At 37.7% G+C, this 11,318-nt stretch overlaps 2 protein-coding genes across 5 annotated transcripts in view; one reads left to right on the top strand and one right to left on the bottom strand.

The window, feature by feature from the left end:
- Window positions 1-507: 507 nt before the first annotated feature.
- On the bottom strand, window positions 508-10,887 carry dnal1 (dynein, axonemal, light chain 1). Of its 4 annotated transcripts, none has more exons than XM_077566842.1 (9): window positions 10,472-10,887; window positions 3,702-3,764; window positions 3,115-3,156; window positions 2,839-2,948; window positions 2,636-2,691; window positions 2,498-2,553; window positions 2,239-2,365; window positions 1,993-2,133; window positions 508-1,102 (listed from the first exon to the last, which is right to left on the bottom strand). In XM_077566842.1, exons 1-9 carry the CDS (start codon window positions 10,598-10,600, stop codon window positions 1,059-1,061), a joined length of 768 nt encoding a protein of 255 aa, XP_077422968.1. In that variant the 5' UTR covers window positions 10,601-10,887; the 3' UTR covers window positions 508-1,058. The 4 variants fall into 4 exon arrangements, with proteins under 4 accessions (XP_077422968.1, XP_077423051.1, XP_077423123.1 ...); XM_077566925.1 differs by lacking the exon at window positions 10,472-10,887 and adding an exon at window positions 3,441-3,613 and having other exon boundaries at window positions 2,839-2,981; window positions 3,702-4,836; XM_077566997.1 differs by lacking the exons at window positions 3,702-3,764; window positions 10,472-10,887 and adding an exon at window positions 3,441-3,693 and having other exon boundaries at window positions 2,839-2,981.
- Window positions 10,570-11,318, top strand: part of gphna (gephyrin a) — a 45,968-nt gene continuing 45,219 nt past the window's right edge. Inside the window, exon 1 of the mRNA XM_077566548.1 lies at window positions 10,570-10,688. The gene's annotated coding sequence lies outside the window, so the exon portion shown is untranslated. The remainder of the gene's footprint in view (window positions 10,689-11,318) is intronic.

Below are 11,318 nucleotides of genomic sequence, written 5' to 3'. Positions count from 1 at the left end.
TGACACACCTCACCAAATTTTGTGCAATGTGCAGTCTTCTATTCTGGACCAAAAAATAGGCACAAAACTTTTGAAATATATATTATTTTAAGGGGATTGATATTACAATAAGACATTTCATATAGTACGGTCTAGTAAATAACTATATGTTTAATTATTGTAACAAAAGAGCTAGTCTACAGCTATAAAATTATGCAGTTGTAACTTGTTCTCATAGGATGACACACCTCACCAAATTTTGTGCAATGTGCAGTCTTCTATTCTGGACCAAAAAATAGGCACAAAACTTTTGAAATATATATTATTTTAAGGGGATTGATATTACAATAAGACATTTCATATAGTACGGTCTAGTAAATAACTATATGTTTAATTATTGTAACAAAAGAGCTAGTCTACAGCTATAAAATTATGCAGTTGTAACTTGTTCTCATAAGATGACACACCCCACAAAATTTTGTGCAATGTGCAGTCTTCTATTCTGGACCAAAAAAATAGGCACAAAACTTTTGAAATATATATTATTTTAATGGGATTAATATTCAAATAAGACATTTCCTATAGCACAATCATCAAACAAAACAGCAATAAAGAAAAAACCCTCTGTCATATTTCACTGCCAATATTTCAGATTCTGCCAGGGTATGCAAACGATTTAACAAAATAAAAAAAATAAACATTGTTAAATATTTTGTATATTTCATATCCATATGCTGACTCTGCTGTAGGGACCCCAACATGGGGATGTTGGGGGAGGGATGGGTTGTCTTTTAATTGTACTATGGATGTTTATGTTTATGGCTGAGCACCTTGAGTTGCATTTTAATGTATGAAAGGTGCTTTATTAAGTTTGATTTGATTTGAAGCTTGCACAACCAAACAATAAATGTATACATCTGTGTTTTATCAAATGAGTCATTGTCAAAATACTACATCACAGCTATTTTTAACTGAGCATCATTATTAGTGACAAATCAATGAGAATTAGATATGATTGGTATTTCAAATTTCAAATAGATGACTTTTGTAGTTTTGCAGCAGTACAGTACTAAAGCATATCAGTCGTCATCTTCTCCTGCATCTTGTTTAATGACTGGAATCCCTGGAAAAAAAAACAGAAAAAAAGGTACTTATAATATTCACTGTAAAGCAAGCATACATCAATTGATATTCCGCCTTGCCTTGTGGGTGAAACTATTTAATTGTGCACTGGATTCAAAGTAAGAAGGCTTTCCCAGGAGGTTTTGTATTCAGAATCAGAGATAGGAATTACAGGTCCAAAAAGTAAAAACCCTGCCACAGTTTGGCTTTAGCCCCCGGTGCTAGCCAGGTAACTCCCTAACTAGCTCCTATGGTGTTTGTTTACCTGCTAGCTAGCTACTAGCATCAATGGCTAAAGCCAAACTGTGGCAGCGTTTTTACTTTCTAGACCTGGATTTCCCACCTCTGTTCAGAATCCTCATGAAACAACAGGAGACCAGAGAGTTGGCGTGCCTTCAGGAAGAAGGTTCAGCTTGAGAGTGGTGTATGTCATGTGCTTGTGTATGCTCTCTAAAAAAAACTATGTAAGGTTGTAAACTGTAAATTGCCCAATTAGTGTTGTTTTAACGTTTTACCTGAAAAATTAAGATGTGACTTTGGACTTTTCCCTGCCAGGGGTGCCACAGTGAGTCATATTTTTATTACAGTTTTTATACAATTGGAACACTTTTGAGGGTTCAGCTGTCAAAAGGTAGAGAGTGTCCACAACTCGCAACCATACTGCAGGATATAGAGGACCGGTGAGTTGACGAGACAAAATTTAATTGGAGTGTAATCTCGGGGATTCTTCCACACTCTATGCTTAGCTAGCCTCGGTAGTGCCGGTCGCAAGCTCGGATAAAATAAGGGAGTTTTGTTTTGTTTGTTTTCAAATCAGGATACAACTGTTTCTATAGGCAGTCAGATTACAATATTTTAAATATGTGAGGATAGTGGTGCTGAAATACTGACCATCCAGTTTTGTCAGCCTGGGTAACCTTTTAGTAGCTTCATCCATCCATGTTCCATCAGGTGTGTGTTTTTCTTCAAGAGGATTTCCCACAAACACCAGATCTACAAGGCATGGTAGATCAGCCAGCTTGGAAAACTCTCCTGCAAACAAACAAAATGTAATCATGATTGGTGGGGAAAATACTGTTCCGCTTCAGCTGTTTGCATTTCAGTTCTGTATTGAGTAACGTAATGTGTGCAGCTCACCCCAATCTTTGACAAGGTTGTTAGTCATATAGAGAACCCTTAGTTTTTTCAGCAAATGAACACCCTTCATTTTCTCTATCAGGTTATAGGAGATCCACAACTCTTCTAATGTGTCACCAACTGCATCCTGCAGAACCCATACAACACAAGACCATTTATCCAACATGAATGGTTTGCCTTATAACCAAGTATAAAATATATATGAATCAAACAGGAAAAAAACAACTAATGAAATGTAATTTAACGTGTATGCACTCACCAGTCCAGTAAATGCCTTAATATTATTTCTACCCAATGACAAAATTTTCAAGTTTTCTGGAAAACCAGAAAGGAAAGCAACAATTTTAATAATGTGTTTTGCGCGTCACTGCACGTGTGTTTGTAATAAAGTCCTTACTGAGTTCTCCTAGATTGGTTATTTTGTCAATGCAATTTGTGGACATAGACAGCTTTCTGTAAATGATAAAGCACGCAGGGAATGAAAAAGAGACCAACAGACCGACCAACAAAACAACAGACAAGCTAATAGACATATAGGCCTACTGTAGTTAGACACATGATTTGCACTTTGCTTTAGAATGGTTCATGTAAATGACTCACTCGCAATTGGGGATTTTGTTTAGTGTGTTATCCAACTTTTCAATTGGGGGAATCTGACCATAGAGCTTTACAACTGTTGCCTCACCGCACTTCTCCCCGGTCTTCTCCTCCTGAACACACAGAAAAACAAAATGCAGGTAGGCCTATAGGACAAATAAATCTGTTTTTAGTCCACATTTTACTAACTACAGTAGGTGGCCTATATTAAAACTCAGGTTAAAGTTTATAGCAAATTGTATAGTATTTCAAAAATCCTTGTCTCCATATGCCACTTACCCATCTGGTCAGGGCTTCTTTTATCGTTGTTGCTTTCCCCCCCTGGAAAAATGAAAAAAAAAAACATTAAAGGCAAACAAATAAGCAAATAAATAAATAAAACGGTCATTCCTAGGATTTGATTGAGTTTCTTACATTTGTTCCGTTTCCATTATATGAACAGAAACACTTGATCGATAAATTATTTATCTAAACACACAGTAACTATTCATATAGCGTGTGGACCTGATGTTTACATAGTTATTTGACCTCCACTAAGCAATTACATTTAGAAGCGTTAATATATGATAAATAGAATATCAAAAACTCAGCGACAAACTACTCACCACCATTTTGATAGGCTGCTCGGGTTGCTATGATACTAGCAGCAAACAAATCATCTGCGATTGCGCAGTGTCGCCTATCCCCGAGAAAATGAAGAACGCCTTCCAGTGTTCCAAAGCTTTATTATGTCACCCATGCAATATGTTCCGATGCAATGATGCTCGTAAAAGAGGCTCTTCGTGAAAAGACAAGAAAACTGCTCGAAAAGCACACGTTTTACACACGTCCAAATTTGAATGTGAAAAAATGTAGCAAGTTTGTACCTTAACAGTCCAAATGTATTTTTCTGACACTGCAGGTGTCGTAGCGATGATGTTGGTGGAAGACTTCGCACAAGAAAGAGGGGTTCAAATCAGGTCACAGCGACAATCCCATCCAGTTGCGGCGTCATGAAGGACATTCGGCGTAAAAAAAGAAAAAAGTGCGAGTTGATCGCTGTGGCGGACCCTGATTGACTTTGACTAAGCAGGAAGTCAAACAACAACTCTCGTTACAATACAAACACCCACATTATTTTGATACTAATAGAGTTCAAAGTTGTGTGCAATCAAAACTCTGCATTTGTTAAATGATCAGCCATAAGAATTTCTCTCCTGACACGTACATGTAAATGAGAACTTACATTTTTACTTGTGCTTATGATAACATGCATTTATTACTGTTTTCCCCCAAAATACTTTTCTACAACAATAGAAAAAATATTATTTATTCTTGTATTGTAGCGCCTTTTTTTCTTAACTCAAATTTTGACAATGGAAGCATGCAAAACTATCTGCCTGCTGCTGTTTGTGGAAGGTGTTTTTGATTACTTGTCTGACAAACATCCAATTTTTGAAATGCAACCCAATTCTGGAAATCTGGCCCCAACACATCCTATTAGTTCCATGGGGGATTATGTAGAGAAGCAACCAGCCACAAACACTCACATAAATATTTCAAGCCTCACTTAAGATTTATGTAAAAATAATAATAATAATTAGCATAAGAAATTATAATGCTTTTTTTGTGTGATAATTTTAACACAACCCTACCAAATAAAACCTATATGATACATATTTATTAGTCTGATAAAGCCTATTTATTTGAAATGCATAATCCTTAGGTTTATGTATTTAGTATAATAAAATATAATTACTTTTTTTTTATAATGTTTTTGGGATGTCTGCATTCACTTTCATCCCAAAAACTTAAAAATGTAAAAAATGAATAATAAAAAAGGACATAAGTGTTTTTCACATAGCAGTATATGTATCGTGTATAGGTAACCTGATTATTATGCAATTCAAACAATATACTTGACGTAATTTAAATACATGTTCTCATAATTATCAATTTTGAGTAATTATACTTTCTTAATACTAAATACATAAACCTGAGAATTTCTAATAAATATTAGACTAATGAATATGTATCATATAAGGTTTATTTGGTAGGTTTGTGTTAAAATTATCTTTAAAAAAAAAAAGTAAACGGAAATTTGTCATGTAAAAAAATTACATAAATCTTAAGTTAGGCTTGTTATATTTCTGTGAGTGTATAGTAAAAATGTTCACACCTATGCGAGTATGCGGAATTGCAGACCAGCCACGGTGAGTGTAATAACAAAGCATTTGGGGAGGATGCGGGGTGGGCACACGGGCTCGTTGACCATCAGGCGGGGGGCAGAGGGCGTCAAAGGAGTCAAGGGTAGTCTGGTAGAGCTCCGCACAGCAGGGAAGGGAATTAGCCGGAGCAGCTAACAAGAGCGGCTAGCGGGAGTTAGTTGGAGCCAAAGGCTGGAGTGGCTAACAAGAGTGGCTAGCGGGAGGAGCTAGTAAAAAAAAAAAAAAAAAAGCTAGTCGTGGAAGGTAAGCTGTGGTCGACCTATTGGGTCCGACACTCGATGCATTACCACCCGGGCTAACTACATTCGTGAAGTTGTCCTTTGGGCATCTATAGTGGCAAGATGCTTTTTTTCTTTTAAAATTTTTTTTTTGGGGGGGGGGGAATTTAAAAAAACAAAATGGTACTTTTTCAGCAGCTGGAGCGCCAGAAAAATACTGTAAAATATCAGAAATTGTTGTTTACTGTTATTTCACAGTATTTTCCTGGCGCCCCAGCTGCAGGAAAATTACCGTGTTTTTTTTAAATAAAAACAAAACAAAATGGTAATTTCAGAAATAACAGAAATGTTGTTTGGTTTTATTTTTTTAAAACTTTATTTAAATTTACAAAACAAACATGGCAAGTTATTTGAACAACAAGATAGGGAGATTGCCATAAAGAACATTGTGTTGGATCCATCAATACAAATATGATTTAACATCACAAAAGTGAAAGGATCGATCAATAATAGAATTACAAAAGCATCAATAATAAGGAATTACAGCAGTATGCAAACAACTCCCCCCAAAAAATAATATACAATATTACACAATTCAGTAGGGAATTATTTTAAATACCCATATATTTTTTTGTGGTTTTATATCTTTTACTAATTTCAGAGATGAGCTTTTGTACATTATTGGTTCTTCTTCGGTTTGATAAAGCATATATATATATATATTCTGTTCGATAAAGCATATATATATATATATATATATATATATATATATATGCTTTATCAAACCGAAGAGGAACCAGGGTTAGGGAACCAGTAATGTACAATAACTTGCCATGTTTGTTTTGTAAATTGAAATAAAGTTAACCCTAACCCAAACAAAAACAAAATTTCTGTTATTTCTGAAATTACCGTTTTGGTTTATATATATTACATTATATTATATATTATATTTGCGAGAAACCAAAAGCCCATACAAAAGTGCCTGAGGTGAGGATGCATGTCCAGTTAGGCCCGGCTAAGTCACCACAGCATGGTGTTCGGAAACCACAAGTGGACAGAGTTTGATGAAGGCTTAATTCCTAATTTCCTGCACACTCACGTGGAATGTTTGGGTACAGCTGATCAGGAAGAGATGCCAAAACAAGTAGTTTGTTTGAGCGTGATGGTTATTAATGTTTATCTTCTGTCATTGTTGCTTCTCCATGTTCACCCCATTACTTTGACGAGTTGCACTCTGAATGAGGATGGACCTAGTACACTCAGTTTGGAGGGGGATGAGGGGCTTCCACCAGGTGAGATGACTGATAATTCCTGTTTTTGGACCAAGTACAAGTATACTGATGCTTAAGAATTTCATTACTTGTTGCAACTGTGGGAAAAAGAAAAGAAAAGATTTTACTCAAATATTGTTCAATAACTTTTTTTTCTTGAACATAGCATGTTTTACATAAGTATAACACTTTTTAGAATAACTGCTTGTCATTACAAAATACTGTACATGTTCAATATTGCCTGTACACAAAGCCATTTTAGTTATGCGATGTCTCAATTTGAACACCAGGAGGAGCAATATAAAAGGTGTTTGCTATGAGAAGAAGTTGAGTGTCAGACTTCAGACTCCTGGCATTTCGGAATCCCCTTCGGAAAGAATATTGCTTGGATGACTCTGCCATCCGTTTCATGTCAGTCCATCCATCCATCCATTATCCGAACCGCTTATCTTCGTATTTATATAAAACAGCTTTTACAGTAAAAGGGCCTGCCCTAGCCTTCCTTGATTCTCTACTTAATTTTAGGGAATCGATAATCGGCAGAGCCCTTAAAAATAAACGGATATTTTCCATCAATCTCATCTCCCTCCTCAGAGGTCTGGAAAAAGGCAGCCATTGTCCTCTTCTGCTGAGATGACTAATATACTTTTAATTTTTATTTGAGAGAACTACTTCATATGCAGTTAAAACAACCTGTTTGTATTATTTCACAGATATTGTTCAAGGTTTTCCAATAAAAGAAGATTGGAATTCTGAAGGCGTATGCTGCTTGTTATGAAAAAATCAGGATCTGCAAAAATTTGGATCGGCAAGTCAGAGTTTTTAAAAGATTGGGGATTGGTAATCAGACGGCTGGAAAATTGGGATCGGTGCACCCCTACAAAATGCTTTTTGGAGGTTCCTAAGTGTTGCTTTACAGTCATGTGATCCACAAGGTAAATTTCAAGGTCAACTAAACAAAAGGTCAAAGTTGACTAAAATACACCCTGATCTTGTAAATGATTGCAGATTTGGAATTCTACTTTATTTTGTAACAATGCCTATTCTGTGCAGATTGACCCAGTAATTCCTGAGATATAAGCCTTCAAAGGAAAGTGTCCATGCTCCTTTTTGTCGAAAATTTTACAATTTAGCGGGCTACAGCTCTCTCCCAATCCCCTGCTCCCATTGGCCTAAAATTTGAGATGTAGTGTTGTGCCGTCAATGTCACCAATTATATCAATAAAATGAAAGCCTGTTTGGTTATAATTTCAAGATTATTTTTGGGTGATTTGGTATGGAACGACCCACAAAAAAACAGCTCTCGTCAAACAGCCGAGGATCAGTTCCACAGACAAAACAAGTACAGTAGAATCTCTGTTCATAAACATTTTGGGTCGCAAACCGAGTCTGAGAAGTAAGAAAAGTGTTTTCTCTTAAAAATTAATGGAAATAGAATCCATCCATTCTAACCCAAGATGAACCCTTTATCGCCTCTTTGTTGGTCAGATTAGTACAGAGCCAACGCACCCATGCAAGTATGCACTCAGCAGGAGCTCCCAGTCAACCCACCAGATGACCCGCCTACAACGCAGCTCTAGTGGCAAGGCTGCTGCTGTGCCCCCAACAGATCGATTCCGCCAAACCAAACTACGTAACATCAGAAAGATGACTAGGCTATAAACCATAGCCAATATCACTTGTAATTGTCACTTTCTTGGACTAATTTGGAGCAAAGGACAAAACGATCGAGTACCTTAACGTGACTCACAGAGCGAACAATGTTTTTTGCTATGCTCGAGAAAGCAGCAATGAGTGTTTTACGGGATGCTGTGACATTCTTGTATGACATTCTTGCTGATAAATTGAATCATACTTTAAGGTCGTTTTTAAGGATTTGCAAAGCTGTTTTCTGTAGTTGAGCCATGAATGGTCATTCTCTGAGCTCTGGGCAAGTGTGATGTCATTTTCAGTCAAGTGACAAAATGGCTGCAACCTGAGATGGATAAAAATGGGTGGATTTCGCTGCTTAACTCATATTCCACTAACTCAGTATTAATTACAATGTCAATTTTAGACTAGTAGGGGCACATAGAACGTATTATTGTAAAGAACATTTTTGGCTTGACTTCCCCTTTACCTATCATATCAGGGTTTTTCTTGGCTCAAATTGAATCAGAGGTGGTATCAACCTGACTATTATGGGTGAATACCGTTACCAAGTATCGGCACCGTTAGTCACCCATCATAGTCACCAGGTATTGGTATCGGTTCCAATACCAGTCTTATTTTAAGGTATCGGTACTCGCGGTGCTGACCGGTGCCATTATGGCCGTCCCTCCTGCAGCCATTTTATGATCAAGGACTAGAAATTAGAAATTATATGAATACAAAGTTGCCATTAATTTTTGCCATTGTTTAACTACAATCATTAAAAATTCATCCACTAGTACATATTAAATTGTAAATATAGTTCAGCGTTGTTGTAAAACACAATTATGTTTATTACAGTGTTTTTATGACTGGCGATGGCTGGAGCGCGCCGCCTCTGCCTTGCAACCAGAAAATGGGCGTGTGCAGCGGTTCCTTCATGATCGGTTTCTTCTTCGGTACATGAAAAAAAGAAAAGAAAGAAAGATGTTTCTTCTTCGGTTGTTGCTTCAGGTCTTTCCGGTACAGTGCTGTTGATATAGCCTCCATAATGGCGCAACACTGGAACTGCAGTTAAAATGCGTTCCTGCCAAGCTCAATCAACACAGCTGGAGCGCTGTGTTGAGCGATATCTGTGGCCCAGGCTGGAGGTGGCGGGCAAATTAGGGGGAGGTGGCCACCTCAGAATTTTGTACACAGGAAAAACCCTGACTATCCTTCAATATACTTGTCTTAGTATATCGCTGATGTCAGGCTGGAACCTCTTGTCACAATTTGGTAAATTTAATTTTTTTCAAAAAATCCACTTGTGGGCAGGGGTCCAGACTAACTTTTATTTTTATTTTACTAGGAACACAGTGGCCCTTAACCTGAAATTTTAGGGGCGCGAATGGAAAATGTAGGGCCGCATGCTGTAAGACTACTTGCAAAGTAACTACACACATTTTCACTACATTACTGATAAATGGGCTATAGTGCATAGCAGGAATTTGTCAATAGTAAAAAAAAAAAATCTAAATTAAAATTTTTAAAATCCAATTTTATTATTATTTTTTAAAATCTGCCATTATTGGTTGCAGATATGCGAGTTGGTGAAAAATGTACTTGCACTGTCTCAAATTTTAGAAGCAAATTGCCACCATTTAGAGCCCTGTGTGTCGTGTGGGTGTTATTTGTGACCAATATTAAGCGTTGAAAATTGATTGCTTACTTTTACTATGATATACCGGTTGGTTGAACAAACATGCCATTTTGGGCGTCTCAGGAAAAGGGATGATTTTGGAGGTATGAGGATTCTGCCCGATACCAGCTATTGTCCTTTTGCACGTGACGTCACCGCCCTAATAGGAATGCCTCCTCCGGGAAGCTGGGCGGCAAAATAACCACTTGTCTGTATTGTAACCATTGAATCCTATCCCAGCTGGCTTCGGGTAGTAGGCGAGATACACCCTGAACTGGTTGCCAGCCAATCACAGGGCATACAGAGACGAACACCCATCCACACTCACAATCACACCGATGGACAACTTGGAGAGTTCAATTAACATGACATGCATGTCTTTGGAATGTGGGAGGAAACCCACGCAAGCACGAGGAGAACATGCAAACTCCACCCAGTAAAGGCGAAACCCGGACTCGATCTCACGTCCTCTGCACTGGGAGGCGGACGTGCTAATCCACCGTGACTACATAGCTTGCCACTACGATAGTCTTTTTTCCCCCATGCTGGTCAACATAACATCATCACAGCGTTTCAATATAGAACGGAATGTGTCAAAATAAATCAGTTAGCATGGTCAACAAGATTTACCTTTGCATTACGAGGTATATTGTCCCCAGGTGCGAGCGTAGCATCTCTTTCAAGGGACCGCCAGCGACGAGCTTTTAAATCAGCTCCAGTGTAAGGAGGCGAGCCGGTCAGTCGGACATTGACTGGCATTGACTACATACTGATATAGGTCGTGCGCTGTGAATTTCGGCAAAGTCGGCGATTTGATTAACTCGGTAAAAACAGCAGACTACAGAAGGTAAGGGGCTGTTTTCAAACTACCGATCTCCAATTTAAGTAAATATCACGCTCTATGAGTCCGGACTAAATGTGCAACTTCTACTGACAGGCAAACAAACTTTGGTTGAAGTCGTAAATGCCATGGCTCTATGGGCAATCATAACTTTTAATTTGTAAAATAACAGTCGCTAAATCACTAAGTGGCTCCGGTCACGTCCACTTCTATTCAACAATCATTTTCTTCCGTCATCCGTCATAGGGCAGTCACGTGATCACGTGACGTCGGTGCAAATGGTCAATATTAGCATAGTTACAGTCTGACTCTGATTAAAGAAATTTGCATACTTGTGAAAGAGTACCCTATTAATTTTAAAGGGCGCATGCAGTATTCTGGAAAACTGACTTTTTCTTTGCTTGTGCTGTATACAAATATTTGGATTTCTGATATACCTGCTCACTCATGTGTGAAAATAAACAGTATGTGAATCTGCCTCCACAAGTGAAAATGCTATTATTGTCTGTGCTCAACCCTCCCTAAACTGGGTTCAAACAGGCTAATTTGAGCAAGATATTTGTTGCGTGTGACCTACGCTGTAAAACTTGCTCCTTCATTTGGGATATTAGAAGAAAGTATGTCACATAGGCATGA

This window comes from Vanacampus margaritifer, chromosome 1 (assembly GCF_051991255.1).
Source record: "Vanacampus margaritifer isolate UIUO_Vmar chromosome 1, RoL_Vmar_1.0, whole genome shotgun sequence".
Taxonomy (NCBI): Eukaryota; Metazoa; Chordata; class Actinopteri; order Syngnathiformes; family Syngnathidae; genus Vanacampus; species Vanacampus margaritifer.
The sequence above is the reverse complement of the archived record's forward strand: the minus strand, read 5'-3'. Positions and strand labels throughout refer to the sequence as shown.